Source organism: Balaenoptera borealis (assembly GCF_965194805.1).
Source record: "Balaenoptera borealis genome assembly, chromosome: 3".
Taxonomy (NCBI): Eukaryota; Metazoa; Chordata; class Mammalia; order Artiodactyla; family Balaenopteridae; genus Balaenoptera; species Balaenoptera borealis.
In genome coordinates, this window is record NC_138866.1 from 67,030,770 (window position 1) to 67,048,717 (window position 17,948).

Below are 17,948 nucleotides of genomic sequence, written 5' to 3' on the forward strand. Positions count from 1 at the left end.
AAGAAACTGAAGGATATTTCACTCACTCAAGAGCTGTCTTTGGTCATACTTGGAGTCAAGAAAACTTTAAGTTCTGATAGTGACTAATCATAATTGGGATGAAAAGAGGTAGAAGATAGCGACAGTATGTCCATTGGGGACTTCCTGCTACAAGATATATTTTCCCCTGCCTTGAAGAAAAGACACCAAGGTCATATGAACATTCACTTGGTATGTGTACTGGACAAGAGATCATTTAAAAGAGATCAGTCAAAATCCAGCCAGAGAAATGTTCTGATTTACAGTACAGTAAAATTTCTTCCCTACTGTGATCAGGAGAGTAGTGATCAGTTAATCAAAGTCAGTTAATGTAAAGAATAAAAAAGGACCTGTGTTGTATATAAACATTTTAAACATTACCTTTTTTTTTTTTTAAACATCTTTATTGAAGTATAATTGCCTTACAATGGTGTGTTAGCTTCTGCTTTATAACAAAGTGAATCAGTTATACATATACAATATGTTCCCATATCTCTTCCCTCTTGCATCTCCCTCCCTCCCACCCTCCCCATCCCACCCCTCTAGGTGGTCACAAAGCACCGAGCTGATCTCCCTGTGCTATGCGGCTGCTTCCCACTAGCTATCTGTTTTACATTTGGTAGTGTATATATGTCCATGACACTCTCTCACCCTGTCACATCTCACCCCACCCCCTCCCCATATCCTCAAGTCCATTCTCTAGTAGGTCTGTGTCTTTATTCCCGTCTTGCCACTAGGTTCTTCATGGCCTTTTTTTTTTTTTTCCCTTAGATTCCGTATATATGTGTTAGCATACTGTATTTGTTTTTCTCTTTCTGACTTACTTCACTCTGTATGACAGACTCTAACTCCATCCACCTCATTACAAATACCTCCATTTCATTTCTTTTTATGGCTGAGTAATATTCCATTGTATATATGTGCCACATCTTCTTTATCCATTCATCTGTCGATGGACATTTAGGTTGCTTCCATGTCCTGGCTATTGTAAATAGAGCTGCAATGAACATTTTGGTACATGACTCTTTTTGAACTATGGTTTTCTCAGGGTATATGCCCAGTAGTGGGATTGCTGGATCGTATGGTAGTTCTATTTGTAGTTTTTTAAGGAACCTCCATACTGTTCTCCATAGTGGCTGTATCAATTTACATTCCCACCAACAGTGCAAGAGAGTTCCCTTTCCTCCACACCCTCTCCAGCATTTATTGTTTCTAGATTTTTTGATGATGGCCATTCTGACCGGTGTGAGATGATATCTCATTGTAGTTTTGATTTGCATTTCTCTAATGATTAATGATGTTGAGCATTCTTTCATGTGTCTGTAGGCCATCTGTATATCTTCTTTGGAGAAATGTCTATTTAGGTCTTCTGCCCATTTTTGGATTGGGTTGTTCGTTTTTTTGTTATTGAGCTGCATGAGCTGCTTGTAAATCTTGGAGATTAATCCTTTGTCAGTTGCTTCATTTGCAAATATTTTCTCCCATTCTGAGGGTTGTCTTTTGGTCTTGTTTATGGTTTCCTTTGCTGTGCAAAAGCTTTTAAGTTTCATTAGGTCCCATTTGTTTATTTGTGTTCTTATTTCCATTTCTCTGGGAGCTGGGTCAAAAAGAATCTTGCTGTGATGTATGTCATAGAGTGTTCTGCCTATGTTTTCCTCTAAGAGTTTGATAGTGTCTGGTCTTACACTTAGGTCTTTAATCCATTTTGAGTTTATTTTTGTGCATGGTGTCAGGGAGTGTTCTAATTTCATACTTTTACATGTACCTGTCCAATTTTCCCAGCACCACTTATTGAAGAGGCTGTCTTTTCTCCACTGTATATGCTTGCCTCCTTTATCAAAGATAAGGTGACCATATGTGCGTGGGTTTATCTCTGGGCTTTCTATCCTGTTCCATTGATCTATATTTCTGTTTTTGTGCCAGTACCAACCTGTCTTGATTACTGTAGCTTTGTAATATAGTCTGAAGTCAGGGAGCCTGATTCCCCCAGCTCCATTTTTCGTTCTCAAGATTGCTTTGGCTATTCGGGGTCTTTTGTGTTTCCATACAAATTGTGAAATTTTTTGTTCTAGTTCTGTGAAAAATGCCAGTGGTAGTTTGATAGGGATTGCATTGAATCTGTAGATTGCTTTGGGTAGTAGAGTCATTTTCACAATATTGATTCTTCCAATCCAGGAACATGGTATATCTTTCCATCTATTTGTATCATCTTTAATTTCTTTCATCAGTGTCTTATAATTTTCTGCATACAGGTCTTTTGTCTCCTTAGGTAGGTTTATTCCTAGATATTTTATTCTTTTTGTTGCAATGGTAAACGGGAGTGTTTTCTTAATTTCACTTTCAGATTTTTCGTCATTAGTGTATAGAAATGCAAGAGATTTCTGTGCATTAATTTTGTATCCTGCTACTTTACCAAATTCATTGATTAGCTCTAGGAGTTTTCTGGTAGCATCTTTAGGATTCTCTATGTATAGTATCATGTCATCTGCAAACAGTGACAGCTTTACTTCTTCTTTTCCGATTTGGATTCCTTTTATTTCTTTGTCTTCTCTGATTGCTGTGGCTAACACTTCCAAAACTATGTTGAATAATAGTGTTGAGAGTGGGCAGCCTTGTCTTGTTCCTGATCTTAGTGGAAATGGTTTCAGTTTTTCACCACTGAGGACAATGTTGGCTGTGGGTTTGTCATATATGGCCTTTATTATGTTGAGGAAAGTTCCCTCTATGCCTACTTTCTGCAGGGCTTTTATCATAAATGGGTGTTGAATTTTGTCGAAAGCTTTCTCTGCATCTATTGAGATGATCATATGGTTTTTCTCCTTCAATTTGTTAATATGGTGTATCACATTGATTGATTTGCGTATATTGAAGAATCCTTGCATTCCTGGGATAAACCCCACTTGATCATGGTGTATGATCCTTTTAATGTGCTGTTGGATTCTGTTTGCTAGTATTTTGTGGAGGATTTTTGCATCTATGTTCATCAGTGATATTGGCCTGTAGTTTTCTTTCTTTGTGACATCTTTGTCTGGTTTTGGTATCAGGGTGATGGTGGCCTCATAGAATGAGTTTGGGAGTGTTCCTCCCTCTGCAATATTTTGGAAGAGTTTGAGAAGGATAGGTGTTAGCTCTTCTCTAAATGTTTGATAGAATTCACCTGTGAAGCCATCTGGTCCTGGGCTTTTGTTTGTTGGAAGGTTTTTAATCACAGTTTCAATTTCAGTGCTTGTGATTGGTCTGTTCATATTTTCTATTTCTTCCTGGTTCAGTCTCGGCAGTTTGTGCATTTCTAAGAATCTGTCCATTTCTTCCAGGTTGTCCATTTTATTGGCGTAGAGTTGCTTGTAGTAATCTCTCATGATCTTTTGTATTTCTGCAGTGTCAGTGGTTACTTCTCCTTTTTCATTTCTAATTCTATTGATTTGAGTCTTCTCCCTTTTTCTCTTGATGAGTCTGGCTAATGGTTTATCAATTTTGTTTATCTTCTCAAAGAACCAGCTTTTAGTTTTATTGATTTTTGCTATTGTTTCCTTCATTTCTTTTTCATTTATTTCTGACCTGATCTTTATGATTTCTTTCCTTCTGCTAGCTTTGGGGTTTTTTGTTCTTCTTTCTCTAATTGCTTTAGGTGCAAGGTTAGGTTGTTTATTCGAGATGTTTCCTGTTTCTTGAGGTAGGCTTGTATTGCTATAAACTTCCCTCTTAGCACTGCTTTTGCTGCGTCCCATAGGTTTTGGGTCGTCGTATCTCCATTGTCATTTGTTTCTAGGTATTTTTTGATTTCCCCTTTGATTTCTTCAGTGATCACTTCGTTATTAAGTAGTGTATTGTGTAGCCTCCATGTGTTTGTATTTTTTACACATCTTTTCCTGTAATTGATATCTAGTCTCATAGCGTTGTGGTCGGAAAAGATACTTGATACGATTTCAATTTTCTTAAATTTACCAAGGCTTGATTTGTGACCCAAGATATGATCTATCCTGGAGAATGTTCCATGCGCACTTGAGAAAAATGTGTATTCTGTTGTTTTTGGGTGGAATGTCCTATAAATATCAATTAAGTCCATCTTGTTTAATGTATCATTTAAAGCTTGTGTTTCCTTATTTATTTTCATTTTGGATGATCTGTCCATTGGTGAAAGTGGGGTGTTAAAATCCCCTAATATGATTGTGTTGCTGTCGATTTCCCCTTTTATGGCTGTTAGTATTTGCCTTATGTATTGAGGTGCTCCTATGTTGGGTGCATAAATATTTACAATTGTTATACCTTCCTCTTGGATCGATCCCTTGATCATTATATAGTGTCCTTCTTTGTCTCTTATAATATTCTTTATTTTAAAGTCTATTTTGTCTGATATGAGAATTGCTCCTCCAGCTTTCTTTTGATTTCCATTTGCATGGAATATCTTTTTCCATCCCCTCACTTTCAGTCTGTATGTGTCTCTAGGTCTGAAGTGGGTCTCTTGTAGACAGCATATATATGGGTCTTGTTTTTGTATCCATTCAGCCAGTCTGTGTCTTTTGGTGGGAGCATTTAATCCATTTACATTCAAGGTAATTATCGATATGTATGTTCCTATTCCCATTTTCTTAAATGTTTTGGGTTTGTTATTGTAGGTGTTTTCCTTCTCTTGTGTTTCTTGCCTAGAGAAGTTCCTCTAGCATTTGTTGTAAAGCTGGTTTGGTGGTGCTGAACTCTCTCAGCTTTTGCTTGTCTGTAAAGGTTTTAATTTCTCCATCACATCTGAATGAGATCTTTGCTGGGTAGAGTAATCTTGGTTGTAGGTTTTTCTCCTTCATCACTTTAAGTATATCCTGCCACTCCCTTCTGGCTTGCAGAGTTTCTGCTGAAAGATCAGATGTTAACCTTATGGGGATTCCCTTGTGTGTTATTTGTTGTTTTTCCCTTGCTGCTTTTAATATGTTTTCTTTATATTTAATTTTTGACAGTTTGATTAATATGTGTCTTGGCGTGTTTCTCCTTGGGTTTATCCTGTATGGGACTCTCTGTGCTTCCTGGACTTGATTAACTATTTCCTTTCCCATATTAGGGAAGTTTTCAACTATAATCTCTTCAAATATTTTCTCAGTCCCTTTCTTTTTCTCTTCTTCTTCTGGGACCCCTATTCGACCCCTAATTCGAATGTTGGTGCGTTTAATGTTGTCCCAGAGGTCTCTGAGACTGTCCTCAGTTCTTTTCATTCTTTTTTCTTTATCCTGCTCTGCAGTAGTTATTTCCACCATTTTATCTTCCAGGTCACTTATCCTTTCTTCTGCCTCAGTTATTCTGCTATTGATCCCATCTAGAGTATTTTTAATTTCATTTATTGTGTTTTTCATCATTGCTTGGTTCCTCTTTAGTTCTTCTACGTCCTTGTTAAATGTTTCTTGCATTTTGTCTATTCTATTTCCAAGATTTTGGATCATCCTTACTATCATTATTCTGAATTCTTTTTCAGGTAGACTACCTATTTCCTCTTCATTTGTTAGGTCTGGTGTGTTTTGACCCTGCTCCTTCATCTGCTGTGTGTTTTTCTGTCGTCTCATTTTGCTTATCTTACTGTGTTTGGGGTCTCCTTTTCACAGGCTGCAGGTTCGTAGTTCCCGTTGTTTTTGGTATCTGTCCCCAGTGGGTAAGGTTGGTTCAGTGGGTTGTGTAGGCTTCCTGGTGGAGGGGACTATTGCCTGTGTTCTGGTGGATGAGGTTGAATCTTGTCTTTCTGGTGGGCACGTCCACGTCTGGTGGTGTGTTTTGGGGTGTCTGTGGCCTTATGATTTTAGGCAGCCTCCCTGCTAATGGATGGGGCTGTGTTCTTGTCTTGCTAGTTGTTTGGCATAGGGTGTCCAGCACTGTAGCTTGCTGGTCGTTGAGTGAAGCTGGTTCTTGATGTTGAGATGGAGATCTCTGAGAGATTTTTGCCATTTGGTATTACGTGGAGCTGGTAGGTCTCTTGTGGACCAGTGTCCTGAAGTTGGCTCTCCCACCTCAGAGGCACAGCCCTGATGCCTGGCTGGAGCACCAAGAGCCTTTCATCCACACAGCTCAGAATATAAGGGAGAAAAAAATAGAAAGAAAGAAAGAGGATAAAATAAAATAAAATAAAGCTATTATAATAAAAAATAAGAAAAAAAATTATTAAGAGTAAATGTATTCAGAAAAGAATTTTTTTTTAATTTTTAAAAATAGATTTATTAAGTTTTTATAGTAAAAAATAAGAAAAAAATTTTTAAGAAAAAAATTTATTAAGAAAAAAAATTTTAATTTTTTAAAATAAAAAATATGAAAAAACTTATTAAAAATTTTTTTAATTTCTAAAAATAGAAAATACGGAAAAAATTATTAAGAAAACATATATTAGGAAAAAAAATTTTTTTAAGTAAAAAAAAAGAAAAAAATGGACGGACCTAACCCTGGGACTAATGGTGAAAGCAAAGCTATACAGACAAAATCTCACCCAGAAGCATACACATATACACTCACAAAAAAAGGAAAAGGGGAAATTAATATATCCTGCTCCTAAAGTCCACCTTTTGAATTTGGGATGATTCGTTGTCTATTCAGGTATTCAACAGATGCAGGCACATCAAGTTGTTTGTGGAGCTTTAATCCGCTGCTTCTGAGGCTGCTGGGAGAGATTTCCCTTTCTCTTCTTTGTTCGTACAGCTCCCAGCGGTCAGCTTTGGATTTGGACCCGCCTCTGCATGTACGTCGCCTGAGGGCGTCCGTTCCCCGCCCAGACAGAACGGGGTTAAAGGAGCAGCTGCTTCGGGGGCTCTGGCTCACTCAGGCCTGGGGAGGGAGCAGTACGGAGGAGGCGGGGCGAGCCTGCGGCGTCAGAGGCGTCGTGACGTTGCAGCAGCCTGAGGCGCGCTGTGTGTTCTCCCGGGGAAGTTGTCCCCGGATCATGGGAGCCTGGCAGTGGCGAGCTGCACCGGCTCCCGGGAGGGGCGGTGTGGAGAGTGACCTGTGCTCGCACACAGGCTTCTTGGTGGCGGCAGCAGCAGCCTTAGCGTCTCCTACCAGTCTCTGGGGTCCGCGCTGATGGCCACGGCTCGCGCCCGTCTCTGGGGTCCACGCTGTTAGCCGCGGCTTGCGCCCGCCTCTGGAGTTCGTCTAGGCGGCGCTCTGAATCCCCTCTCCTTGCGCGCCGCGAATCAAAGAGGCAAGAAAAAGTCTCTTGCCTCTTCGGCGGCTGCAGACCTCCTCTCCGGCTCCCTCCCGGCTCGCCGCGGCACGCCAACCCCTTCAGGCTGTGTTCACGCCGCCAACCCCAGTCCTCTCCCTGCGATCCGACCGAAGCCTGCGCCTCAGCTCCCAGCCCCGCCCGCCCCGGCGGGTGAGCAGACAAGCCTCTCAGGCTGGTGAGCGCTGCTTGGCGCCGAGCCTCTGTGCGGGAATCTCTCCGTTTTTCCCTCTGCGCCCCTGTTGCTGTGGGATCCGCGCTGATAGCCGCGGCTCGCACCCGTCTCTGGATTTCGTTTAGGCAGCGCTCTGAATCCCCTCTCCTTGCGCGCCGCGAAACAAAGAGGCAAGAAAAAGTCTCTTGCCTCTTCGGCAGCTGCAGACTTTTTCCCGGACTCCCTCCCGGCTAGCACCAAAGCCCGAGCCTCAGCTCCCAGCCCCCGCCCGCCCCGGCGGGTGAGCAGACAAGCCTCTCGGGCTGGTGAGTGCTGGTTGGCGCCGAGCCTCTGTGTGGGAGTCTCTCCGCTTTGCCCTCCGCATCCCTGTGGCTGCGCTCTCCTCCGTGGCTCCGAAGCTTCCCCCCTCTGCCACCCGCAGTCTCTGCCCGCAAAGGGGCTTCCTAGTGCCTGGAAACCTTTCCTCCTTCACGGCTCCCTCCCACTGGCGCAGGTCCCGTCCCTATTCTTTTGTCTCTGTTATTTCTTTTTTCTTTTACCCTACCCAAGTACGTGGGGATTTTCTTGCCTTTTGGGAGGTCTGACGTCTTCTGCCAGCGTTCAGTGGGTGTTCTGTAGGAGCAGTTCCACGTGTAGATGTATTTCTACTGTATCTGTGGGAAGGAAGGTGATCTCCGCGTCTTACTCTTCCGCCATCTTGCCCCTACTCCTAAACATTACCTTTTAACTTAAGGTCTAAAATGTATAATTGTCTGTCAATCTTGACGTAGATCCAAGACCTTTCCCTTGAGTACTGAGGTTCACTGACTGAAATTTTTTTCTTTCTTGCATAATGCACACCTATAAGGGATCACCTACAACTTCTAGTTTGTTTCTTTGAATTGAAATAAAAAAACTTATAAACATTTACAAAGCAGTTTTAGTATTTTTCAAGATTTTCTAATGTCTTACAGTTTTTCTGTGTTTTTTTTTTACCTGCTACTAAATTAAGCAATAATTAAATCACCATCTTCATTGAGTCTAAGGCATGTAACTTAGTTTTAGAGAAACAATCTTCTTTTCCTACTCATACCATTGACATAAACAGATTGGAATCAAATACAAAAAACTCATTGGTAAGCAAAAAATTCAACTTGCAAACATACTAGCTGTCAAATGTCAGCACGTCAATAATGTGGTCAGCAACCACTGTTTTACCAAGGGAATAAAGGGCATCAGCTAATTTGATGTGTTGACTAGTGAAGATCAGTTCAGTTTCTACTTCATTTTGAAAGCTTATTTTCCCCTAAGAAAGATAGTGAAGTTGAACCAAAGAAAAATTAGTCCCCTGAAGGAGGGGCTCCAGTTAAAAGCTAGCATCACTAGCAAGGGCTAAACCTTGTTCAGAGTGTAGACCTAAGGCAGTACATGTTTGCTTGACCAGATGATGTCTTTAGATCTAATTCAGTACCTCTTAACTTCCTCCACAAGAAGAACAAAAATTAAGATTCAGCACCAATGAAGCCTTGATCCACAACAGCTTATTAACAGCTAATTCTTTGCCGGCTACCTCGGGAAGGTGCATTCAGATGTAAGAGCATTAGGGGAAAAAGCATATAATGCCATTTCTCTCTCTCATCTACTATGACTTCCAGCTAGGTAACTTTTCCTTTTCTTAGGTTTCTGATGCTAGAGAGTAATTAATTCAGTGTGATTATGCAGGTGAGACAACAATAAGTAAAATAAATTAAAATTTGTCTACAAATTATTTAAGTAATCTCAGAATCCATTCTGTAACAACCAGCAAGTGGGGGAAAATCTTACTTGTATTAGAAATGAAAAAATTGCTAAAGAGGTTTCAAAAGATAAGGTTTACTTTAAACAAATGAGGATTCAACAATTTAATCTAGTAGACCAACGCTAACGACCCAAGCCACTAAAATCCTTAGAATATCAATACATTTACATGATAATATTTGCCAAACTTGTTGCAAACTGCTGTGCTCCTTCTATCTTTCCACTGAAACATCAACTACTGGGTAACTGCCAGGACTTCTCTTCTAGTATTCTGCTTCAGAAAACCATCTAAAGAAATGTAAGAAGCAGCTATAATCTAAACACCCCAAAAGAATATGCAAAATTGCAAGACAAATACCAAGAGAAGTGTTCTGAGATCTCTGCATTAAAAGTCATAATATTCTTGCTAATAATAAGTATTTACTACTCAGGTGAATAAATGTTTACAAAGAAGTAAATAAAGTTCAGGTGGTCAACAAATTCTAATGAAAAGAGTAAGAGATGATGGGGGGGTGGGATGAATTGGGAGATTGGGATTGACATATATACACTATTGATACTATGTATAAAATAGATAACTAATGAGAACATACTATATAGCACAGGGAACTCTACTCAATGCTCTGTAGTGATCTAAATGGGAAGGAAAACCAAAAAAAAGGGGATATATGTATACATATGACTGATTCACTTTGCTGTACAGCAAGAAACTAACACAACATTGTTAAGCAACTATACTCCAATAAAAATTAAAAAAAAAAAAGAGATAATGGAGAAAAATAATTCTTTAATTATTATTAACATTATATAGCCAGGGGTAGATGGTGTAACATAATAATGGCACAAATAAACATGCCACTTAAAAGTAAATATTTTAAAACTGGAAATTTAATAATTATGAAAAACTGTAAGAAAAAATTTTATAACTAGAAGTAATGAGAAAAAATGGAAACAATAGCATTTACATGCTAGTTTTGACAAGGGAGAATAACTTAAGAAAGATGGTTAACACTAAAACAGGACTCTTCACAGAAGACATCCCAATTTTTCTATACTAATAGAATTTCTTTTTTATTATTATTTATTTATTTAATTTTTGGCTGCATTGGGTCTTTTGTTGCTGCCTGTGGGCTTTTCTCCAGTTGCAGTGAGCGGGGGCTACTCTTTGTTGTGGTGTGCGGGCTTCTCATTGGGTGGCTTCCCTTGTTGCAGAGCATGAGCTCTAGGTGCGCAGGCTCAGTAGTTGTGGCTCACGGGCTCTAGAGAGCAGGGTCAGTAGTTGTGGCGCACGGGTTTAGTTGCTCTGCGGCATGTGGGATCTTCCTGGACCAGGGCTCGAACCTGTGTCCCCTGCATTGGCAGGCGGATTCCTAACCACTGCACCACCAGGGAAGCCCTAGTAGAATTTCTTATATCAGAACAACTCAGAGTATGTGGCTTATTAAATACAACTATAATTTATATGTAAATATTTAAAATAAATATGCTCCTTTATCTATGATTTAAAAAAAAAACTTCTACTGTTAATTGGGTTTCCTAGAATGATCCAATGAGGAATACTGTGTTCTATACATGACATTATTTTCCCTCTGCAAGTGAATGACCTTATATATAATGTCCTTTATAGTTTCTTTATATCAGATCCTACTAGGAATATGGTGTCTTCCTTGAGTTACAGCACAAAAATCATTCCAAAATATGTAGATTTCATATACAAGTATTTAACACCCTGAATGACAAATTAGTTTCTTAGCATAAGATGCTCTGCCAGACAATTAGCAGCCCTGGAAGAAACAAGTTCCTTTATAAGGAGAGCTAAGCAACCAGGTCTTAAAGCAGAATTTTTGGGTCAGGCATGGTGGCTTATTAAAGTATCTCAGACAGACGGCATCTATTAGAACAAACTGATTCTCAAAAACTCATATACAATCATAAATAAGCATCATAAAGAACTTCGTAGGCAAATTTTGCCTTAAAAAACACCATTTTTCACCTAGTCAGGTATAATAGCCATCTTCCAGTTCTCCACTTACTTCCAGAACTCACCCATCCCTCACACAGCTCAGACCATTCTCTTGTTAAAACATAAATCATATCATGGCATTAACCTCATCATACTTAAATCCCTATTTCTCTTGACCCCATAGTCTATCACTCTTTCTCTCCTCACTATAAGTACATCAGTCTTCTTCTAGGTCCTCCAAAACAATTTGTTCCTGCCTTAAGGCCTTTGCGGCACATATTAGTCCCTCTGCCTGGAATACGTGGCCCTGAAATTTTCACTAACTGGTTCCTTCGTGTGATTCGGGTCTCAATTAAAACATCACCTTATCAAAGGTGATTTCCTTTGATGGTGATTTCACTTACTCTAGAACAGCCCTCTGAGCCAGTGTCTATCATATATCACCCTAATTTGGTGTTTTCATATCACCTAAATGCCTGATGTTATCCTGTTTCCTAACTTGCTTACTTTGTTTGTTGTCACTACTATATTAGCTCCAAGAGAACAAAGAACTTGTCTGTCCTGTTTATTACAGAATCTCTAGGGCCCAGCAAAACACCTACAGAGCCACTTAACATAATTGAGTAAGTAAATTACTTTAACCAGAATTTTCTCAAACCATAAGCGCTAGTCTCTGACCTAGAGTATATTCATATAAATTTGTGGCAGGATAATGTTTGTAAAGTTTTATGAATAAGATGAAACTGTGCACTTTCCATTGGTATGATAATTAGTTACTTTGGGTTACACAATTCAGTCTGGAAGTAGAAGCTAAGCTTGGCACTTTCCTGGTTTTACAACTGTGAGAACTGAATTCAGAAAGTAAAATACAAGAATTAATAAACATTTAATAATGAAAAAAATTAATGAAAAACTATATGTCAAAAAAATCCACGGAACAGTTTAAATCTCAAGGTACACATAGGACTATTAACAACTGTCAAAAACAGCATGTAATCAAGAAACATTTGTTTAATGAATCATAAGATCTTGATTACATAATTATAGTTCAGTAGATGTAAAGCAGAACCTATATTTTGTTTTAATGCAATAAATTTTTGTTTAACTTTTTATATTAGATTCATAGTCTTCATATTTAGCCTTGTAAGCAAAGCTTTTACTTTCCTAGTGAAGTAAATTCTCAATATAGCTCTCTGTTGCATTTTACTGGTTATATAAATTATCTCCACAGGAGACAATGATCTCAGGTAAAAAAATTTGATCAGCGTTTTCCCACTTTACAGAGATGCAACATATTGAAGTGAAAATATCAGCAGCAGAAATCATCTATAGACTGCTCAGTTATGTTTCTATTCCTGTAGGTACATGAAAATAGCAAGCATCACTATCAAGATGTGGGGAAAAAAAAAATCGGGTTGTCAGCTTAATAGAAATTATGCAGGTTTAAATTCTATGCTGTACAATGTCCATTATCTATCTATATTAGCTCCTTTCTAATGCTCTAAGGCTTTTTAAATCATTAAAAAAGAAAAATGTTTAATCCCCTTTTCCATAAATCCAAGTTGTTCTCAATACTTTGGACAGGAAGCAAGCATATTCAGCTTTTTTACATTGCTTTTTCAAATGTATCATCTCAAATGGAAAGTAGGGGTCAGTGATAGCCACATTCTAGTATACCATCAATCTGTCACTGGAATTCAGTTCCATGTCCAGAGAATAAATGACAGTAGAATACTGAAGAATGGATTAAGTCCAGCTGATACAGAGTTACCATGAATGAAGTAATGAGAAAAAAGAACTATGATAACAACATACAGAATATCCAATACATATGTTTCAAAATCACAGTACAGCAGGTAACAGTAAGAAGCAATAATGCTAACAGACTAATCTAAAACTAAAAAGTTCAGAACCAAGTTACATAATGAAGTGATGTTATTAATAGATATTTTAGATAGTACTATAGTAAAAGGGATGTCTAAATCTGTATTACTGATGTTTAGATACAGGTCTACTATTAACAGAGTAATACGATAAAACGTAAATAAAAATATCACAGATGCTAACTTCTCTTTACTGAACATGTGACCTTGGGCAAATCACTAATCTTCCTGGATTGGTTTCCTCATTTGCAAAAATGAAGGTAATAATGCTGCCTTCAATAATTATATCTCTTAACTTTACAGTGAGGGCTCAATGAGATAATGAATATGAAAGAATCTTACAAAGTCTACAACCCTACAAAAATAGTAGCCATATTGTGGGGAAGGAAAAGCTAAATTTACCTTTATATGTTCTAAAACAGCAGTGGCAACATTTGTATGGAGATCAATAAGTCTTTTTTTTTCAAGGAGTTCTGGCAAAGAACTACAAGTATCAAAAAATTGAAAATTAACCATTAAATTCTCTAAGGAAATGACATAAATTTTAATAAAACACACACCTGGTTGCTTCCTCTGAGGATACTTGGAACGGTAAAACAGGGACAAAATTACATGTTAAACTATCAACTGAACTTAATCTCTAGGCTTGAACACATACAGTATTTACCACTTTAATACAGTTGAAATGCTTCTTATTTTAAAATAACCTGCCTCCCAAATATCATTATTCTACCATTTAACTTTCTGATTCCAAAATTTGGAGGTTTAGAATAAAATCAGATTAATGTGAAATTTCTAAAACACGAAACTCTCTCTCCTTGATGGCATTTAAAGTATGAAAAAGATACTGCTTAAACTTTAGCTAATAAAGTAATAGCAGCAATGATAAAATTAACAATAACTCACCTTACTTTATCAGCGATACTATCTCGGTGGCAAAATTACCCCCATTATACAATTCTAACTAGTAAAAGGAACAAATGATCTGCTATATAAAAAGGAGGGAACTTAAATCAGCTTGAACATATTAAAAACACAATTTAGTTCTTTAGTCTTAAAGGTATATGCTATTACTATTATTTCCTATCATGAAAAATATTAATCCATTTTTGAACCTCCAAAATAAATCTTATCAACAGAAAGATTTCAAAGAGGATAAACTGCCTGCTTACCTAACGGCTGATGTTAACTTAGCAGTATTGTCAGACAGCATACTTATGGCTCCTTCATCTTCCCCTTCTAGTCCCTGGAAGGAAAAAAAGGTCCCAGTAACTACTCAGAAATCCCAAGCCCAAGCATGAAAATCAATATATTCCTAAGATCACTGATAAACAGTAAGATTCTGGTCACCCAGGATAATAATTCTTCCCTTCTAAGGAGCAAGCATCTGCATTTTTGACAGTTATAGAAAAGTTCTAGTCACCACCAATCTAATGAATGGTTGGATGACTAAAAAAAGGACCAGCTGGCATTTTCAGATAAAGAAATAGGCCCAGAGACTTGCCTGGTGGCACAGTGGTTAAGAATCCACCTGCCTATGCAGGGGACACGGGTTCGAGCCCTGGTCCAGGAAGATCCCACATGCCGCGGAGCAACTAAGTCCATGCGCCACAACTACTGAGCCCACGTCCCATGACTACTGAAGCCCGTGCGCCTAGAGCCCGTGCTCCATAATAAGAGAAGCCACCGCAATGAGAAGCCCGTGTACCGCAACAAAGAGTAGCCCCCGCTCGCCATAACTAGAGAAAGCCCACACGCAGCCAAAAATAAATAAATAAATTTATTTAAAAAAAAGCAAAAAGAAAAAGAAGTAGGCCCAGAGACTTGCCACAGGTCACACAGTAATAAATAGTACAGCTGAAATTTGAAGTTAGATCAAAAATATAGTAAAATGAGCAGCACTGGAACATACATCTCTAAAATATACTCACATTATACATTTTTTCAAATCATAAATTCATATTTTTTTTAAAGAGTTCACTCTTCTCCTTAGAACTTAGATTTCTTTTTAAAAAAGATCTTTTATGTAAGTTGAGAATATTTTTTTTTGTTATTAAAGCAATGAATGGCCTTGAATTTTTGTAAGGAAAAAAAGTTAACCTCTTTCTCCCTCCAGATGTCCTTCTGCTTCCCTATATTTCCAAGAAAGTAAACAGAATCTTACCATAATGCTTTTAAGTCGTTTAACCTCATCTTCCTGTGCTCTGTAAGACTCTAGTTCTTGCTGAACTGATTCTGCAACTTCTGGGAATGGACTGAAACAGTATTGCACAAGAGGAACTATAAGTATGAGATTAGAAGATTGATTTTTGTGTGAATTTTGAAATATATACAATGAGGATTTATTATTATTTCAAATGTATTCATTTAGATTTGAATGTATATTATATATAACACAGGCAGAAAACATTTAGGATAAATACAACTATATATCCTTGTGATATCTATTTACATTGTAAATACTATTTCTTTAAAATGCATATCATAATACTTATACATATAAACAAATTTAAATTTTATTTCTATTCTTTTCATTAACTGTATCAATTTTCTCTTCACCTATACACTATTAGAAAAAATAAAAAGATATTTAAGTGACTGAAAAACAAAGGAAGAGAAACCACAGTATATCAAACATCAATTAAATATTACCAGCCAAATTAACATACAGTGTCAAAGGGTCCATGTAACTACAAAGATGTACTAAAAAATATTACATGCTGTGAAAAAAACCGTAACTGTGAAAAAAAATCTTTTAATTCTGTAAATTCAATATCTAGAACACCACTGGTAAAAATAGAATGTGGGCCCAGTTTTTGTTTGTTTGTTTTGTTTTTATTAATTTTTACTGGAGTATAGCTGCTTAACAATGTTGTGTTAGTTTCCGCTATACAGCAAAGTGAATCAGTTATACATTAGGCCACAGTTTTGTTGGTCCAGTCCTTGATATCTTCCCAGTAAGTGCAGTTTAGCAGCGATTTCCAGACTTCAGAGACAACTGATCTGCAATCACTGAGCAGCTCAGGTAGAAAAAGTGTCATGCAGCATCAATCTTGAATATATCTAGATGAATGTATGCTGACCATGAAATGGTTCCTAACATGAGTATTTTTCTTTTTTCTTTTTTTAACATCTTTATTGGAGTATAATTGCTTTACAATGTTGTGTTAGTTTCTGCTGCATAACAAAGTGAATCAGCTATATGTATACATACATCCCCATATCCCTTCCCTCTTGCATCTCCCTCCCACCCTCCCTATCCCACCCCTCTAGGTGGTCATAGAGCACTGAGCTGATCTCCCTCTGCTATAACATGAGTATTTTTCATCTACAGCCTTAGGGGAGGCCAGAAGCTTTTTCTCCTTTAAGAAAGAAATGGTCACGTCCCCCTTCCTCCACGCTGACACTTGATAACACTTCACTAATGATCAGCACAGAAATGACAAAAGCTCCTGAAAGGATTTTGAGAAACACAGTCCAGTTTTACATGACAACTGCAGGCCCTAACGGAGGTCCAGCAGAGTCTATGTTGTCAGAAAACAGCAGTGAGCAGGTAAAATGTGCTGGTTAAACTAAATGATCCTTAAAATCTCTAGTGTCTTTAGGCCTCAGGGCTAACAGATGATAATAACTGCTTGTATTTATTGAGTGTTGACTGTATGACAAACACTATCCTAAGAATCTGTCTCTATTGTCTCATTTAATTCTGACCACAGTCTTGGTGAGGTACATATACACTACTGACAGCTAAGACCAGGGACTTTAGAATCTGCCAGAACTGGTTTTTATACCTGGTTTTACCAATGAAAGCTGGATGATTTGGGGCAAGTTACTTCTTTATATTATGTCAATCTTCACAACAACCTTCTGAAATAGGACAATAGGTAGAAGTATCATCCCACATTTTACTGATGAGGAAAATGAAGCTCAGAGAGATTTAAGTAGCTTGTTTAACTCTATGCTGTCTCCCAGCATCTGTGCCCACATTGCTATTGTAGCATGACATTCAGAGTGAGGGCTATTCCTACCTGACAAACAAAAAACTAAAGTTCTTACTATTCAATTGACCTCTTAAGTTGTTCCTAAACATATGGTCTAAAGAAAATATTCAAAATTTCCATATATGAATAAAGAAATTGTTTTCTTAAGCTTTTGTTTTTCTATTAGGGAATGTGAACTTTAAAATTAACTTTAAAATATCCTGCATCCTCTATAAATAATGTAAATTCTTATACTTTACCATTCTAAAAGGAAATGTAGACTATATATAGGATTCCAAAGAGAAGAAAATAATTTAAAATAAATCATAACAGTACCCAAAATTGCATTAGTCAGAAAGAAAGATAGTGACTTTTCATTGCAGAGAAACTAAAATTCTTTGTTATAGCAATGTGATTTTCCAGTGTTTAAAAAAAAAGTTATAAATAAAAAAAAGATAAAACGTACAAAACAACCAATTGTATTGAACCAAGTCTACATCCTATTTCTCTTTAAACATAAATGAGACCAAAAAGAACAGCCATATCAAGGAGATATACATATATATATATATGTAGACAGATAGATAGATACAGTAACAGTTGAAATAGTCCAGATTATAATAAATAACATTGTATTTCCATAATTGTTGATGAGCAACATTCTTTTTCTCTCAGAGGAATGATTTTTTTTGTTTGTTTTTTAGAATGATTCCTCTAGCCATAATGACCACTAGACAACTTTTATAGCAGTTACTGAGCTCATGAAGTACCTCAACTTTAAGGGGTCATAGCAACACATGGGATCTGCATATCTACCTATAATAAATCACATGGCAAATTGTTACAATTTTTTCACCTATTATTTCTAATGTACTTTGAATAAATCTTGTTTTCAGGCTTAGGTATTTTCTCCACAGATATCTAAAATTGGGTTTGTATGAAGGCAAACATGGAACAAAAAAGGAAAATC

General features: G+C 37.5%; 1 protein-coding gene across 6 annotated transcripts in view; it reads right to left on the reverse strand.

Annotated features, from left to right (window-relative positions):
* Window positions 1-17,948, reverse strand: part of SCFD1 (sec1 family domain containing 1) — a 138,724-nt gene that overhangs the window by 65,872 nt on the left and 54,904 nt on the right. For 4 of the 6 annotated variants that reach the window (XR_014242310.1, XR_014242311.1, XM_082384117.1 and 1 more), the window contains exons 12-14: window positions 15,163-15,253; window positions 14,171-14,244; window positions 13,401-13,482 (exon numbers count right to left, since the gene is read on the reverse strand). Coding sequence is in view for 2 of the 6 variants with exons in the window: in XM_082384117.1 (XP_082240243.1) it covers window positions 13,401-13,482; window positions 14,171-14,244; window positions 15,163-15,253 (247 nt within the window). In the remaining 4 variants the exon portion in view is untranslated. The remainder of the gene's footprint in view (window positions 1-13,400; window positions 13,483-14,170; window positions 14,245-15,162; window positions 15,254-17,948) is intronic. The other 2 variants (XR_014242312.1, XR_014242313.1) reach the window with 1 other exon arrangement.